The 18,364-nt window shown below is 39.0% G+C and overlaps 1 protein-coding gene across 1 annotated transcript in view; it reads right to left on the bottom strand.

The window, feature by feature from the left end:
- Positions 1-3,655: 3,655 nt before the first annotated feature.
- LOC149077907 (UPF0764 protein C16orf89 homolog) overlaps positions 3,656-18,364 on the bottom strand; it is a 33,343-nt gene continuing 18,634 nt past the window's right edge. The window contains exons 7-10 of the mRNA XM_089241507.1: positions 17,483-17,633; positions 16,387-16,506; positions 15,190-15,246; positions 3,656-3,843 (exon numbers count right to left, since the gene is read on the bottom strand). Of these exons, the coding sequence (XP_089097633.1) occupies positions 3,743-3,843; positions 15,190-15,246; positions 16,387-16,506; positions 17,483-17,633 (429 nt within the window). The 3' untranslated portion in view covers positions 3,656-3,742. The remainder of the gene's footprint in view (positions 3,844-15,189; positions 15,247-16,386; positions 16,507-17,482; positions 17,634-18,364) is intronic.

Here is an 18,364-nt window from a genome sequence, read left to right as displayed (position 1 = left end):
GAGCCTTCACTACATTCTCAACTTTTCAGCCGATTCTTTTGCTGTGACTTGTGACAATGAAGAACTTCACTTGCATTGTCACTGTCGTGCTGTTCAGCAGTTCTAGAGATACTATTATTTTACCACGTCCAACTCCAGTCATATTGCCTGCTGTACAAAAATTTTCTACCAATGGAGTTTGGTAGGAAATTAAAAACCCAACTATCAGTGGTCGTCCCACCTAGAGATGCCGAAAATACTCTTTATGGGCACCTTATTCTCATCTGCCATCTTTTGGAATTGTTGTATTCAAGCAAAAATGTTAAATCATGCAATTTTCTATTTCACCACTTTTGTATAGCATGTACCTATATATTCCCCCCCCCCCTTTCCATTGAAATTTTACTGTATATGCCGGGGGTGTTCTTACCCTTCTTTTAGTCCTTACCCAAAGTCAACAGCATTATAAACGTTGCAACACACTAATCCATTTTAAATTTGAAAATTCTAATTAAATATTCCTAATGAGAAAAACGTTTGGTTTTCAAAATTAGTGAAATCAGTCTACGGCAGTGTTTCTCAACCGCCAGGCCGTGGCTCTGTACCAGGCCGTGAGTGGCTCACAGTTTTTTTTATCCATTTATTTCCCATTAGTCATATGTATAACTGGGCCTTCCATTCACAAAAAAGAAATAAACAGGCCGTGGGCTTCCAAAGATTGAGAACCCACTGGTCTATGGAATCTTAAAAGGTGAGCCGACAGGGCCCAAGCCTAGTGCCCTGAATCAAGAAGGGGCCTCAAATTATTGAACATTTTTTGTAATACTGAAACTATTTCTCTCCTAAATTCTGAATTTTCATTCATTTTGCACATTCTGTAATGATATCATGCCATTTCGGGGTGCTGACTTCTTCCAAAAAAGTACTGACACTTAAGAGGGGCCCCAAAAATATCTGGGTCTCACAATTCAGCAGTGTGAATTTCACACCCAGGCTGTCAAAATAATGGAGAAACCTCTGAAAACCAGTTCTGCAACAAATGCATTTAGAATGAGATTGTAAGTGGGTTTGTACGATCAAATCTCAGGAGCCCTAGTGACTCTTTGGGTCGCGACCCACATGTTAAGAAACCCTGTTATATCCAGTTGCATCTCAGACAGACCTTGGGATGTAACCAGATCTTACGAAATGATCCCTGCTTTCTGAAATGTAAGGGATCTTTCAAGGTGGGTCCATATTACTTGTGTTCCATCTTTTACCGTGGTGATTTGGCAAGTTGCAGGTTCATGACAAGTCAAAAAAGCAATGCTCACCAGATAATGTTTTAGTTTACTAGAGATGTTCATATCTGAAGTTTCATCTATATATATAAAATTGATTTTCTGTCTGCTGTGTGTGTATGTTCTCTATACAAATCTACAATTTTAGATAGATCGTCGCCAAATTTTGCATATATACCAAATGGGACCCGACTTGAACGATAGGCTACTTTAAAATTTCGTCAGCCCAGGGCAAATGCCCCAAATGGGCAAAAAACTGTCCGGCAACAATGGTTTTTGGGCCGCAACAATCACTTTCCAAATGTTTACTTTGGTTCCCTAGCAATGCGTTTCAGACGTGTATATGCCTTTACAACGGTTTGCCACTTCTTTAATCCTGTTAGTATATGTATAATAGTTTATGCCTTTATAATGGTTTACCACATTTTCAATATACTCTCAGTAATGAGGCTTTTTAAATAGACGTCATAATCATCATCAGCATCGCTTTGAGAGTCAGGAAAAGGGTGATCCTCATAGAAATCAGTGCTAAAATTGTCGATTTTACTGTAGAAATGCGGAAATTAGTAGGATTTTCTGCCCCATCAATAATTTTAAAAATTGTATTGAATTCTCGATTTTTGAAATATTCAGTTCGCTTAGAGATATACGAAGCCCAGGAGATTAAATATGAAGTAATTAGCCAAACCTATACTTTTGAGTTGGATATTCGAGCAATATCATTGATTTCATTTATATCTTCTCAAGTATGAAAATTAATGTCTCCATATTGTCTCTTTTGATATTTATTTGCATAAATTCATGTGGGTTAGGATATTTTAAAATTAGTTATGAGCCCGTGAAAAGTGCATCGAAAAAATTCCACAGCTTTAACTAAGGATTTTTAGAAGCCGGAACAGACAGATGGATAACTTAAAGTTGGGGGGGGGGGGAATCGAAATACCTAGCACCCCTTAAAAAAAGAAAAATATATATTCATTTCTACGTTTCTGTGTGAATCTAGATTTGTTTATTTCATGAATCGCGCAGGTCGCCATATTGGTTAACTTGGACACGGTTTGTATGTCCCTCAAGAAAAAAAGAGGGAGATATCACGTGATCCAAAAAAGCCTCATTGAAGAAAACCCGGGCAGCGCCGGGTATTATAGCTAGTAAGTAATATAGATGATACAACCTTGGCAATTGACTTTTTGATAATTGATTCCAGCATCCTTCCATGCAAAGGCCTAAGTGGGAACTAAAGGAGTGTGGATATAGACCAAATGAGCGTAATCCTTTCAGACCCTGTATGCACAAACAGAATAGGGAAAGGTGCTTTTTTTTCTCTGCAGATATTAATTTTTTTTAACCTCAGAAAGTTCAGCCTTAACTCCAAGGATTATTTGTGTGTTATTGTCGAACTCAGTGAGGTTGGAAAAGAAAACATTACCATGATCACTATGGCAATGATAGTCACCATGTTGAGTCTTGGTTTAAATGATTATAAATCAATGCATGAAGTTCTAAAAGTTCCTAAATAACGAGAAAATATCTCTCTGTGTAGGGTACTGAGTTTGAAAGAGATAGCCAGGGGTCCCTTCCCCCTATTCTTGAGTACAAGTAGTATGGGTTCTCTTTTAGAAAACAATGGCTAATATTATTGAAGGCGCATGAGATCAAGCTTACAAATTTTGTCTCCCTTCCAGAGGAAAAAGAACTAATGGTTTGTACTGAGGATATTTATTAGCTTTGGTAAAAAAAAAAAAAAAAAATTGGAGCTGGCAAATGCTCCAAATAAGGTATCCCTAAGCAAAATACGTTGGATTGTGTCACTTGGGATGACATTCATATGACATATACACTTTATTTGTTTTTGAGTCATTATGTAATCAGACATGTTGGGTGTCAAATTGTTATCATGAAATTTGCCAGTATTTTGTAATTTGCTACTTCAAATGTTGATTATACATGTTGCTGCTGTGGTGTGTGTGCATGAATGTCTTTTTTCACTGATTCCATAATTTTATACTGTTTGATGAATTTTTTTCAATAAATAGTCTATTTTGATATGCCTTTCTGTAGTCGAATTGTCGCTCATTAGAAATTGTGATAAGCTCTCACGTGAGATTTATGGTACCATAATTTCCTGTATAGCCCCCAAAAAGAAAAACTGTCACTAAAGTTAAAATATTTTGATATGCATCCATAAAGCTGTATATCCTGCATTTGTGTATATATGGATTATTCATTAACTCTCACCAGAAGGTGAGAAATATTATTGCATCACTCACAGTGCATGAAAAAATTATATTTTTTCTTTGTGGGTTATACACAGAATATTATATTACCCTCACACCATATTTTATAGGAGTCAGAATATTAGGCTGTAACTGTAACAAATGAATATAAAAACAAGCTGAAATATATATTTTTATTAACTAAAATGTTACAGCTTGATTTTGCTGCCAGCAATTTTTGTTACTAGACAATTTTAAAATGATGTTTCACCTTGAATATTTACCACCAAACTCATTCTCCATGCAGAAACGAGCTTCAACGGCCATAGCGAGAACTCCCATTGATGTCGTATGGGAAGAGCAACCGCCTGTAAGGATTATAATGCAATTATATATATATCCATTTTCGTTTTCTTTAGAAATACATGTAAATGATAGAGTAAAGTATTGAAATCGTAAGAAAGCAAGTTAATTTCTGATGAACATTATCTAAAAAATTTATTATAGGTGCCAATGCTTCCGATTTTTCAACGTTATTAAAATCTTCCGGTCAGAAAACTAATTCTTCCAATTTTTCGTATCTTCATAGAAAAATCTATGAAAGTCCTCAAATTTAGCTTTGTTTGAATGGAAAATCCCTATAGAAAATACTCTTCCAGTCCTTGTGATTTCAGGCTGACCCCCTTTTTCTCAGGAAAAATATTGGGAATCAGGATTTCAAGTAAGAAAAATCGGTAATTGTCACCAAATATGATGTTTAACGCAAGCAAAGTGAGTAATTATTGTTTAAAAAAATCAGGACAGGGAAAAATACATCCTAGAAAAATGGGATTTATATATGGTCAATCATTGCAATTTAAAAAAACGTCCCCTTTTATTTATTCGACATGTTTTCTTTGATGCGGAATGTGTCTGTGAATCGGCACCTATGATAGGGCATTGGCTAGTATTCCCATGCCAGGTTAGCTATGAGATCTCTAAGCTAAATATCACTAAAAAACCATTTCTATAAATGAGAAGTGAAACGAGACTCATTCAAATTTACTTCAGTGTGAAGAAGTTTTTAAGCATTTACAAGAAAGCCAGTCGGAGAAGAACTGACATGTGTTTCTGCAATCAAAATACTAACCATGAATGGTGCAGTGGTATATTGGATGACTATTTGGAGTGTTCTCAAAAATCCATAACAGCTAAGCTGCGCAAATCCCCTACAGATGAAATGCCAACTATCACATACTTGTGGATCGATTAGCTATATAAAAATGAAAAATTTGCCTTGTAGTATGTACAGAACTGGCCAAAATCTTTCTTTCAAGCCATACACGACTTCATCATCCAGTGACAATTTTTGCCGTTCTCACCATTTTTTCCCCATTGGACAATAAAGAGGCGTTTCTAAATCTCTGGTTGGCCATTAAACATCTCAACTTTCACATTCAATCAAATAGCACTTGGCTACGTTGAAGCAATCACTGGTAGCAGCTGCTCAGTAAGTATCAACACAATACTTACATAACGCGAAAAGATTCAGGAATCTTCCACTTTGACTTCTATAATTGAAGACAGATAGCAGAACCAGTTAGGACACGAAACATGCATAATACAAGTCTCCCACTTTTTTCCTACTTTCTTGGTTTTGTGTTACTTCTTTAAGAAATCCTATCAACAAAATTTGTGTAACAGATTTTAAATCAAATGTAGTTCTAACGCGTTTCAGAATGTTTTTCTTTATTTTTGTGAGTTTCACATTCCCCCCCCCCCCCCGCACACCCTGGAGCAGGGCCCCAAGCCAGACTTTCCACGGGTCCTTCTGTAATGAATTTATCATGAAAAAAAAAAGATAGTTCATAGTTTCTGAAACTTTTTCTTCCATCGCCCCCCTTGTCAGAATTTTTTTTTCTTATCGCCACTCCCCCCAAATGATGCGAACCCATAAAATCCTATGCTATACCAGTAGCTTCTATCGCCCCCCCCCCCCCGGATCACTCTATAGACCACCGGGGCAATATTGCCTACTTTGAGAAACATAGACCCAGTTTCTCATAATTTTTGTTGTTTTTCATACTATAAATTCTCTATTGAGGGACCAGTGAAAAATCTGGCCTCCAGGCCCTCCTCACACGGGGAAACTAAAATCGAGCTCGAGTTGCTTCAACTTGAGTTGACTAGAACGAGTCGAGTTGCCCGTTCTCCCTCACACGGCGCTACTAAAAAAATATTCAAAGCTTGGGAAACTGAGTAAAAACAGCACAGTCTATAGTTTTCCTTCTTATCTTCCGGTACTATCTTGTTAACCGGGTTAGGAAAAATCGAAACAAATAAATAAGAAAAATAATTTCTATTATACGTGAAATTGCTAAAGAGAATTTCAGCTCACAGGTAAACACAAATTTCATTATTTAAATTGATATCATTTTGAAATGACAATAAAATGGTAAAAATTAGATAATTTTTTAGTATAATTTCATGTTTCATTCGGAAAAAAAATGTGCAATAAAATGTCTGTTTTTCCCCTATTAATGTGCCTTTCAGTACCTATATATGTTAGATTTAATATATTTTTATTGTTTATTAGTTAAAATATTGTCACACAGAATTTTAAGTAGTTTCATGAGATGAAACGAATAGTACTAATAGGCAAAACTAGAGACAAACAACACATGAATTGTTTATGTTTCAGGGAATAATTTTCCCCGAATACTCCCACACACAGATGTGCGTATATGTGACCTAGATTACAGACATTCCAAGCAAGGGGGAAAATCAGGGATCATCCCTATGGAATACGTGCTTGTTCAGGTACATGTAAAAGTAGACAGTATTTTGAAATTTTCTGCAGGTTCTTATCTTAAGAGCAACATGGGGGCTCCCAGCCATGTATTTTTTTTCCTGAGATCCTACTTGGCAAATTCATTTGGTTATTCCTGAAATTTTTTACCAGATATAATTTTTGTGATGCTCCATCTTCTTTTGAAATCGCCCCAGCGGGGGAGTGCCGGGTGGGCCCATGTGTTTACCACAGACCCGACATCTAGGGAATCAGGGGGCTATTGCCGCCCCCCCGGCTTTCAAAAATACACTATAAATAGTATATATACATACATACAGTGAGTATATGTTCTTTGCCCCCCCCCCCCCGAAAAAAGTTGTAATGACAGTCCTGGTTTACCATTTCATTCAGTGGCGTCAGAGCCAGGGGTGCAAGCTCAAGCACCCACGGTAATTTGTGGCATGGATCCGAGCACCCCAGAACTGATTAAGAAATTAAACTTTCCGATATAAAACTAAAGACGAGCACACACACCCAGTTTCGAAACAATTCAGACGCCCCTGATTTCATTATAATTTCAAAATAATATCAATTTAAATAAAGAAATCTTGTATTTACCTGTGAACTGAAATTCTGAAGAAATTTCATTATATCCTTTCAACTGATAATTTATTATATATATACTCTGGATTGTTTTTCAATATGAGTCCAAACTCGCATTACGAAAATATGAAGGAATGCTGAAGGCAGTTTCTCTAGTTTCTTCAACAAAAGTTGGCGGCGACTAGCATGTCAGTCGCCAAGTGACTGAGTCGCGTTCGATATCTCGTCGCCAAGACGCTAATTTCCTCGTGTGAGGGCAAAGCTGCATTGAGAGTCCTGCATGAGAGACCTTTCAAGCGGCTTTGTGTGAGGGCGTCTAGAGCAAAGCCGCTTGTAAGTTAACAACTCTTAATGCAGCTTTGGTCTAGAGCGATATACGTACTGGTCTTCGGGAGACGGTTTCTCTTATCAGTTGCCGAACTTTAGTTTCCCCGTGTGAGGAGGGCCTTAGGCCCTCCTCACACGGGGAAACTAAAATCGAACTCGAGTTGCTTCAACTTGAGAGTTGAGTTGACTAGAATGAGTCGAGTTGCCCGTTCTCCCTCACACGGTGCTACTAAAAAAATATTCAAAGCCCGGGAAACTGAGTAAAAACAGCACAGTCTATTAGTTTTCCTTCTTATCTTCCGGTACTATCTTGTTAACCGGGAAAAATCAAAACAAATAAATAAGAAAAATAATTTCTATTATATGTGAAATTGCTACAGAATTTCAGCTCACAGGTAAATACAAAATTTCATTATTTAAATTGATATCATTTTGAAATGACAATAAAATGGTAAAAATTAGATAATTTTTTAGTATAATTTCATTTCATTTGGAAAAAAAATCATCTGTTTTTCCCTCTATAAATGTGCCTTTCAGTACCTATATATGTTGGATTTAATATATTTTTATTGTTTATTAGTTAAAATATTGTCACGCAGAATTTTAAGTAGTTTCATGAGATGAAACGACGAAAGCTGGTTCCCAGAGGCAAAAAATAAACTATAGGCAAAACTAGAGACAAACAACACGTGAATTGTTGTTTATGTTTCAGGGAATGATTTTCCCCGAATACTCCCACACACAGATGTGCGTGAACGTGACCTAGATTACAGACATTCCAAGCAAGGGGGAAAATCAGGGACCATCCCTATGGAACCGTGTCCGGAAAATTCACCGCCAGCAATTCACCGACAACAATTCACCGCCGGAAAATTCACCGACCAACAATTCACCGCAAGGAAAATTCACCGCTAGGAAAATTCACCGACCAACAATTCACTACCATGCAATTCACCGCTAGGAAAATTCACCGACCGACAATTCACCGCCATGCAATTCACCACTAGGAAAATTCACCGACCCACAATTCACCGACAACAGTTTTAGTGCGAGTCAGTTAGCGAGGGAGTGAGCGATTGAGTTACTGAGTGAGTGAGTGACTGAGTGAGTAAGTGATTGAGCGAGTGAGTAAGTGATTGAGCGAGTGATCGAGTGAGTAAGTGATTGAGCGAGTGACCGAGTGAGTAAGTGATTGAGCGAGTGACCGAGTCAGTGATTGAGTGACCAAGTGAGTAAGTAATTGAGCGAGTGACCGAGTCAGTGATTGAGTGACCGAGTGAGTAAGTGACTGAGTGAGTGACCGAGTAAGTGATTGAGCGAATGACCGAGTCAGTGATTGAGTGACCAAGTGAGTGAGTAATTGAGCGAGTGACCGAGTGAGTAAGTGATTGAGCGAGTGACCGAGTAAGTGATTGAGTGACCAAGTGAGTAAGTAATTGAGCGAGTGACCGAGTGAGTAAGTGATTGAGCGAGTGACCGAGTCAGTGATTGAGTGACCAAGTGAGTAAATAATTGAGCGAGTGACCGAGTCAGTGATTGAGTGAGTGACCCAGTGAGTAAGTGATTCAGCGGGTGAGTGAGTGACCCAGTAGTGACCGAGTGAGTGATCGAGTCAGTGATTCAGCGAGCGAGTAAATTGGTTAGTGAGTGAGGGAGGGAGTGAGTGAGTGAATGTTCAGTAAGTGAGTGAGGGAGTGAGTGAATTAGTTAGTTAGTTAATTTTTTTAACGTAGTAGTGTTACAAGTGATTAAAAAATCCGATTGTTCCGAAAACATATCCCTTCTCAGTGAGTCTATATTACAATATTCATCTAATGTCATATTTATAGCTTCAGCTCGGCATGATTTCAACGTTGATCCCCACTCTTATGACGCCCTTAGGTTGTCGAATATGGAAAAACCATTTCTTAGTGAGTAGTGAGTCTTTACGTCGTGAAAAAAACTATTCACAAAATTTGATATTTACAGCTTCAGCGGTTTTGGCTCGGCGATGATGAATCAGTCAGGACATGGTATTTTATATACAGTACTAGGGGGCTCTGCGCCCCCCCCTTTTCTCTTCACAACATATCTTATTTATTTCGTCCCACTTCATCAGCGTGCTATGGAAAGGGACACGTGAAAGCACCAGCTTACTGAAGAAGCGAATTTTATAATAATAAAGCAACAAAAAACAAATGTGATTTATCAAGTAACCCCAGAAAACTTCCCCATGGGGGTCCCCAAACTCCAATTCGTTGAATTTTAGGGGGGTTGGCCCTGACTGGATTTTTCTCGGGCTACCGATGTGTTGCAAATTTTACAATGTTAAACAACAAAAACCAATGAGATTCATTCAGGGACACCCGAAATGAAACCTACCAACTTTTCCATGGGAACCCGACCTGAAGGCTTGTCGGACATACCCCCTGTGAGTGGCCACGAAAATTTTTAAGTTTATCAATTTTAAAACGAATAAAATCCAGGGCCCACATCCAGTAACGGGGACCCCATACGCAGATTTTTAGTGGGGCACACAGACACTGGATTTATCTCGGGCTTGTGCTGTTGAAAATTATACAATGTTAAACAACAGAAAAGAATGAGATTCATCCAGTGCCCCCAAAATGGAACGGGACCCCTGACTCGGAAGCTAATCGGGCATCCCCTGTGAAGGCCACTGCAAATATTCATTTTACCAACGAATAAAATCCAACCCCCCCTCCCTCCCTCACGCAATTACCCGTGACCGAATTCGTAAATTTTATGGGACCTCAGACTGGATATACATTGGGCTTCCGCTATCGCAAATTTGTCAATGTTAAACCAGCAAGAAAACAATGAGTTCCATCAAGGACCCCTGGAAATGAAACCTTTTAACTTCCCCATGAAGGTGTATGTGTAATCTCCCGGTTACCCCGACCCTGTATGTTGGGAGCACTGGTGATATATGTATATTTTACGTATACATACCTCTCGGCATGACCCCCACGATGGCAGGGCTGACAGGGGCCGGAGCGTTTCTTATCCTTTGTGATATTTTCACACTATAAATTAAGCACAGAGGGGCCCGTGAAAACGCTGGTTTGGGGGTCCGCCATCTATTTCAGCTTAGGGGACCTGCTGTAGGATGTCGGAACCTCTGGGTACATGCACATAACTTGGTCCCGATATATGCTAGAGTTAAATGAAAACTTGATCCCAAAATCGTAACCGACTTCCGTAACACAAAAACGTAACAGATTTCCATCACTCAAAAAACGTCACTGACTCCCGTAATAAAAAAATCGTCACTAATTTCCGTTGCATAGGAAGTATATATATATACGTATATAGTAAATATAGACTACATCTACTAGATACGCACTAAGGCGGGATTCCTGAAAGTTCATCACGTGAAATCGCGGGTAACAGCTAGTTCAGCATAAAAAAAATCCATTGGTTACTGATGATCAGCGATATTTTTTATAACATCAAAGTGATAACAGGAGATGATTTTAAGCATTTTTAGGAAGTTAATTCATCGCGTATCCACTTACTTTATTATCTTTTAATTCTGTTATTATCCCTTTTAACATTCCATTAGAAGTTTCTGAGTAAAACAGAGTTAATGGAATTTTGTTGAATATACTATCTTGTATTGGGCAACAGCAATTTGTAATTTATACAAATACAAGGCCACAACAGGCAAAACGCCCAGCGAGGTGGCTGAGAAAAAGATGCCCACAATAAATATGGATGTCATATATTTCAAAAATACAGCAACCCGAATCCGTATCATCTGAATTTCTTCTCATAAAGTCATTATTTAAACTTTCCGCCATATCTTTAGGATATGGCACTTACTCACTCAATAGATCACTCATTCACTAGATCGCTCACTCACTTACGGACTGACTTACTCGCTTATTGAATCAGTAACTCACTCGCTCACTGACTCACTGAATCACTTACTCACTGGGTCCCTCACTCAGTAACTCAATCGCTCATTCCCTCGCTAACTGACTCGCATAGAACTGTCGTCGGTGAATTTTCCGGCGGTGAATTGCATGGCGGTGAATTGTTGGTCGGTGAATTGTGGGTCGGTGAATTTTCCTAGCGGTGAATTGCATGGCGGTGAATTGTTGGTCGGTGAACTTTCCTAGCGGTGAATTGCATGGCGGTGAATTGTTGTCGGTGAATTTTCCGGCGGTGAATTGTTGGCGGTGAATTTTCCGTAAACCCTATGGAACACGTGCTTGTTTAGGTACATGTAAAAGTAGACAGTATTTTCTGCAGGTTCTTATCCAGGGCTGTCTTAAGAGCAACATGGGGGCTCCCAGCCATGTATTTTTTTTTTTCTGAGATCCTACTTGGCAAATTCATTTGGTTATTCCTGAAATTTTTTGCCAGAAATAATTTTTGTGATGCTCCATCTTTTGAAATCGCCCCCGCGGGGGAGTGCCCGGGTGGGCCCATGTGTTTACCACGGACCCATCATCTAGGGGATCAGGGTGCCCTCCGGCTTTCAAAAATACACTATAAATAGTATATATACGTACATACAGTGAGTATATGTTCTTTGCCCCCCCCCCCCGAAAAAAGTTGAAATGACAGTCCTGGTTTACCATTTCATTCAGTGGCGTCAGAGCCAAGCACCCACGGTAATTTGTGGCATGGATCCGAGCACCCCAGAATTGATTAAGAAATTAAACTTTCCTATATAAAACTTAAGACGAGCACCCACAGTTTCGAAACAATTCCGACGCCCCTGATTTCATTATAATTTCAAAATAATATCAATTTAAATAAAGAAATCGTGTATTTACCTGTGAACTGAAATTCTGAATAAAATTTCATTATATCCTTTTAACTGATAATTTATTATATCTGGATTGTTTTTCAATATGAGTCCAAACTCGCATGACGAAAATATGAAGGAATGCCAAAGGCAGTTTCTCTAGTTTCTTCAACAAAAGTTGGCGGCGACTAGCATGTCAGTCGCCAAGTGACCGAGTCGCGTTCGATATTTCGTCGCCAAGACGCTAATTTCCTCGTGTGAGGGCGTCTAGAGCGATATACGTACTGGTCTTCGGGAGACGGTTTCTCTTATCAGTTGCCGAACTTTAGTTTCCCCGTGTGAGGAGGGCCTTAGACCCCCAACAAAGATTCCAGTCTAGCGACCCCTGCCGCAGGACGTGGTTATAGGAAGTAATGAGTCCCACGTATAACCGGGAGACTCGAAACGTTACGCCGTCCGCCAATACCAGGTTTTTTTTTTGCCTTGCAGCATTTGCCGCGAATTCACAATGGCACTAACAATTTTAGGGGAATTTAAATTAATTTAATACTCTAAGACATTCATTTTTAAAAATATTGTTGGTGCTGCTACCTACTTTCAAAATCACAAATGCCTTATGTGGTGGTGACGAAGTTCACGCGTAAAAAACTAAATTCCTCATTCCGCTTTGCTCCATATAAACAAAACATAAACTGACCCTGAAGATCAAACTTCCGGTTCAGTTATTTTTTGAGAACCCAAGGAGATATTCAAAACGAAGGTCCTCCACACAAGCAACACTGCACTTTATAGTAATGTGCTGCCATCTAATGTCAAATATAAAAGTAACTCATGTGGTGGTGATGAAGTTTAAGTAAAAAAACTATATTTCTTATTCCGCTCAGTTCCTTGTGAACAAAGCTCATAAACTGAACTGGAAATTCAAACTAAAAGTTCGGTTATTTTATTTGAGCGTAAGGAGTCGTCCAAAACAAAGAACCCCTTAATGAACAGACGACAGACAAGAAGTCGGTTCCCTACAAACTCAGCTCACAAACAGAGCTGGAAGTTTGAACTGCCAGTTCAGTTATTTTTTAAGGACACAAGGAGACGTCCAAAACAAGGAACCTGGAGAGAAGCAGACGACAGAGATTCTGAGGCTTGATTTATATACTGTTGGTGCTGCCATCTAATCTCGAAATTTCAGGTAACTGATGCGATGATGAAAAGAGAGCGATAGAGAGTTATTTGTTATTTTTTAGCATCAAATTTTTTTATGAGACGAAAATTTTGGTAACAAAATTCGTCAATTTGCAAGAATCGATTTTTTTTTATGTAGAAAAAATAATTATTTCTTTCCACCAAAAAAATTCGGACAAATATGGATGATCGAACAAATAAGTGAAAATACGGATTATGTGGTCTTCAGATGGGGTTACCAGATTCAAAACTGAAAAAGGAGGACGCCTGGTACGAACCTTAGTCAGTGCCGTCTTAAAGCATGCCTCCCCCACCACTCAGCTATAAGTAAAGTTTACTCACAGCTCAGTGTCCCCAACCCCCGGGTCGTGCCCGATGGGCCTCAAGAGAAGAGGTGCCTCAGAAAAGGAGATGTAGTTGAATTTTTCAGAAAGGGCCTCCAAAAAATCCCTTGACTCGGGGGGCCCATGATGCTCTTAAGACGATCCTGCCTGCGTTCCCCCACCCTGTGGGGGGAGGGGGTCATGGATTCCCAGTACTTGATTCCTTTACTTCTATTAATTTACATTAATTAAACAAAAACAGCAATAAACAGTTGGAAAAATTATCAAATCAAAGTTATCGAATTGCAACGTATGTTTCATAAAGAGATGATGAAGCGCTTTAAAAGTATGACAAAAATTTATGTCTGTTCAATATGATTCGAGCCACGATGAAGTGTCAGCAGTTGGACCACGATAATTATAATTAATAATTAATGGATTTTGTGAAATTAATTTAAATGCCATTCCCTCTCAATGTTCGGTTTTTGATTAAGATCCAGACTACCGACGCGTTCCTGAAATAATGCAAAAAATGAGTAATAAAATGCGTTCTTTATGAAAAAATGTTTTCCCTTTCAAGGTTTATGTTCGTAACTCGAATAGTTTGTAAGTCGGGGAACAACTATATAAAAAATGTTTAGAGGGGCCACAAAAATGTTTTTGCATCGGGCACGAAATTCTCCTAAAAGTCCAGACCTGTCCCCGATTTTCGAACTTAAATATCTCAGGGAATAATGCAGTTAAAACATGCAATTTGTTTGGTGGTCTCAGAAGAGAAAGAGCAACAACTGCCTTATTAGAAGTTAGAAGACGGGGGGGGGGATCATATAAAAATTTACATTTTTCATTTTGTGTACACTGTAGTTTCATCCCAAAACTCGTACAGGTTGATTTCTGGTCACATTTTGAGAATTTTTAAAAGTAGAACCATACCACTACGACGAACGGTTGATGAGATAAAGGCTGTAACAACACTCCAAGGAGAACCCATTGAATGTTAGAATGTCCATAATATTAGCAATAGGCAAGGCCGTAACTAGAGGGGGGGGGGAGCAGGCGGGTCTCGTGCCTAGGGCGCATCACGAAACAGGGCGCAAATTTAACCATTTAACCTATCCTTCAGCATTACGGGACGGGGTGCCTAAATGAGTGGTTGCCCCGGCTAACTAGGTATCCAGTTGCGGCCCTGCCTGCAGGTATCTTATTTCTGACGAATCACGGTTATAATATATATATATTGGGTATTTTTTCTTTCAGATACATTCTCGAGTTTGTAATTTACACCTGGTAGCATTTCTTTTGCTTCTATAGATCAAACTGATCCACTAATGACCCACAAAAATCATGCCCTTATTCTGTAGAACTTGGTTTACTGCATGGGGCCCATCTGGGTGCTTCTGGCACCGGGGTGTCAAGTGACAATTAGATCTGGTTCCGATTTTCTAGAGTAAATATGAAAATAGGTGGGTAGGAATTTTTAGCAAGGTAGTAGTGCCTCTCTCAGGAAAATCGCTTTGTATGTGGGTGTATGATAATGTTAAGACAGCCCTGGTCATACTTTATGAAAATTGTGAAAAGCTAATCGAAAAACTCAATAGTGAATTTTTATTGTGAAGAAACAAGAAAATGTCGAGAACCGTCACAGAGTCTTGTCAGCCTTACCCTTGTGGGGGGGGGGGGAGGGAGGCATGAAGCTGAGTCAAATACTGGCCATATAGATAGAGTATAAGTGCAGTTATAATATATTACTTACCCTTAAGTGGCACGGATTCCCTCTTCAGCCGGAACTTGAGTAACTGGCTCTTGTCATCTACGAGATGGAAAAATTCGTATTATACAATAATTTTACGGTTTTTATTCACGAATATACTCTTTTTGTTTTCCATCTGTTTCACCCGTAATTAAGTATTTAGCCATTGAATACAATCGATAATCGATATACGAAGTGAAAAGAAAAAATATTTTCTGCTTATTTCAAGGGAGAATTCATTCCTTTATGAGGGAGAACGTAATGATCGATTAGCGTGAAACTTTTTTTAGCAGACGCGGGGCCCGGTGGAAAATAATAGCGGGGCAATAATAATATGGACCAGAGGAAAGTCTTTCGGGGGACTCTTAGCCCCGAATTTTATATATTCTGTGACGGGGGGGGGGGATAAAAAATTCAGCAAATTAAATCATGAATATTCAGAACCTATGAAAGATGATACAATTTCAGCACTAATGAATATTAAGAATTAATGCTAGAAATAATTTCCAAAATTCAGAATAAGTGCAAGAAATATTCTTAGAATTAGTGAAAATTCAGAATAAATTAAGGCAATAATCCCATAAATTCCAGGATCAAGGTCCATTGCAGCACTGACAAACGTGGCTCTCAAACTTTTTCGCTTTTTCTTTCGAAGCGCTCAACAAACACACATCAATGTCGCCAAAAAGCCGCGACGCTCTTGACAAAGATTGGTGACGCTCCCTAGGAGCCGCAGTGCACAACTTTGAGAAACATTGCATTAAGAAGATTACACACCAATCCATTTGTTAGACAGTAGATTCTAGTCAGTCGGTGATTTCTAATGAAATCTCAGTAATAACAGATTCATTAGTAACGCATTGCCTTGCAAGGGCCATTTTGGAGATTCCCAAAAAAACTCGAGGCTCCTAATTTGATATTTTCGGAAAAATACACGTTCAAATGGGCATACTTGGTTACGGAATTTACAGAAATAGTGCAAAACACCTGAATGAATGGAATAATTTCAAAAAGGTTATAAGAGAAATAACCACATATTCGAAAAAATAATAATTTCAAAATTACATAAATACAGTAATTGCATTGTTTTATGTAATTTAAGTAGCTGTTGTTACCCGCGGCTTCGTCCAATCGTTAATGCACAATTCGACTCTCTCATGGGTGTAATTTTAAATTGAGCGCACTGCACATGATACTCACCAACACACGGAGGGCTTCCCTTTGACGTATAACATCCACTTGGATCTTGCCAGGATAGTGTAGCCTCGACCCAATCTCGTCTCAAGAAATCTTTGAAGCTAAATATCGAACACATCCCAACTGCAAAACAATAAATCAATCGACAATAAATGAAATTTGCGTTAGATATGCTCATATCAACAGACAAGATAGTATGGTCCAGTGGTTTTCAAACTTTTGGCATCGGCGGCTCCCTTGTCAAGTTTATCCGCCACTCTCCGGAATAGTCTAACAAAGAACTGCGTCAAAGCGTTGAAGTTGACTTATAGGTGTGCAAGTAAGCGAATGACCAAAAGAGTGACCTAAAGAGCAATGGATCAGGTCGATGGAGACCAAAAGGCTCACAAAACATGTGAATGATCAAAAGAGTATGCTAGAGAGAGTTTACAACCGTTTGAGTGATCAAAAGAGGGATTTAGAAAGCAAGGAACCAGCTCAGTTGGTGACTTCGAAAGCTTGAGAGCATGTGAGGGACTAAAAGAGTGACCTAGAGATCTTACAAGCATGTAAATGACAAAAAAAGTGACCTTCAGAGCGAGGGATCAGGTCAATGAGTGGCCAAAAGATTAATTAGGAAAGTGGCCAAGAAAATGTGTTGGCATGTGAGTGACCAAATGAATGACTTAGAAAATAGGGGGAAAGGTCACATTCGGGGACCAAAGGTGACCTATAAAGCGCAAGTTATAAATTGCAAAACAGTGCGTAAGTATGTAAGTGACCAAAAGAATGACCCAGTGAGCGAGGGACCAGACCAGTGAGCTACTAAAAAAGTGAACAAGAAAATGTGCAAGAATGTGAGTGGGTCATAGCCCAGGACGGAAAATTTGTGAAATGAGTGGAATAGTCTAACGAAGAGCAGCTTCAAATCATCAAACAGACACACATCAGCATCATCAGCTCGCCTCGACGTTCCTGACAGAGGTTGGCAACGCCCCCTAGGAGCCTTACTTTGAGGAAGCACTGGTATAGTTCATAAAACACTTTTCTTTCTGAATTTTCGTCCTTACAAATTTTGAAATCGACTGTACACTACAAAGTAGTTGGTGGAATAACTTACTTTGTTCCAGAGCTAAATCTCGGGTACCCGTAGGGAAGCCTAAATTCGATACTTCTTCGAGATCCCTCAGGACATTTGCGCATAAGTATTGCTGAAGATGTTGCTCGTGCCGAGACTTTTTGTCATCGAGGAGTTCCTTGAAGCATCCATGCTTTTGAAAGAGGAAAAAGAAGAAAAAATCCAAGTATTTTACATACCGGTTGATATACAAGTCACAAATGCATTATTTTCAAAATTCAATAAAATTATCTGGGACCTGGTACAGTAGAGCCTGCCATAACGGACACTCCCCATTAGTGGAAACTTACCGTTAACGGACACTTTTTTTGGAACCCATTGTATTTCACTGTATATTAACCCTAACGTCGGCAATCCCGAGATATCTCGGGTTCTTCACACTAGAACGACGGAAGCCGTCATTTTGACCACAAAGCTACTTTGACATGAGAATATACCCAAACGGTTTATCTCAAGTTGTTGAAATTTCATGACTTCTTTCATCTTGATAAGGCTCTTACATTCTTCATGTTCTAGGTTTTTTACTTTAGTGGTGAAATGAGGTTCTACCTAGAACAACATAGCGGTCATTTTGACCGCTATGGAGATGTTTCACTAATGTGATTGCAAAACATGGCGACATGGTGTCTTCTAATGCGAACATTATATTGATGGAACAAATTTTTTATCATGGTGTTTTCTTTTCTCCAGTACCCATTTTTGTACCATTCAAAATTGCACTTTTGAAGAAGCTCGTCATCGTACGTTATTCAATTAATTTAACGTTTTTTATGGAACTTTGCTATTACAGCATTGCATTCTCTGGTTCAACATCGGACAACGAGAGAATCTTCATTACTCCCACGATTTCTTCCATGGACAAGT

Source organism: Pholcus phalangioides, unplaced genomic scaffold (assembly GCF_987345545.1).
Source record: "Pholcus phalangioides strain wild (caught in Gottingen) unplaced genomic scaffold, Ppha-v1.0 ptg000014l_1, whole genome shotgun sequence".
Lineage (NCBI taxonomy): Eukaryota > Metazoa > Arthropoda > Arachnida > Araneae > Pholcidae > Pholcus > Pholcus phalangioides.
Note: the sequence above shows the minus strand (reverse complement) of the source record. Positions and strands in the feature narration are given on the sequence as shown.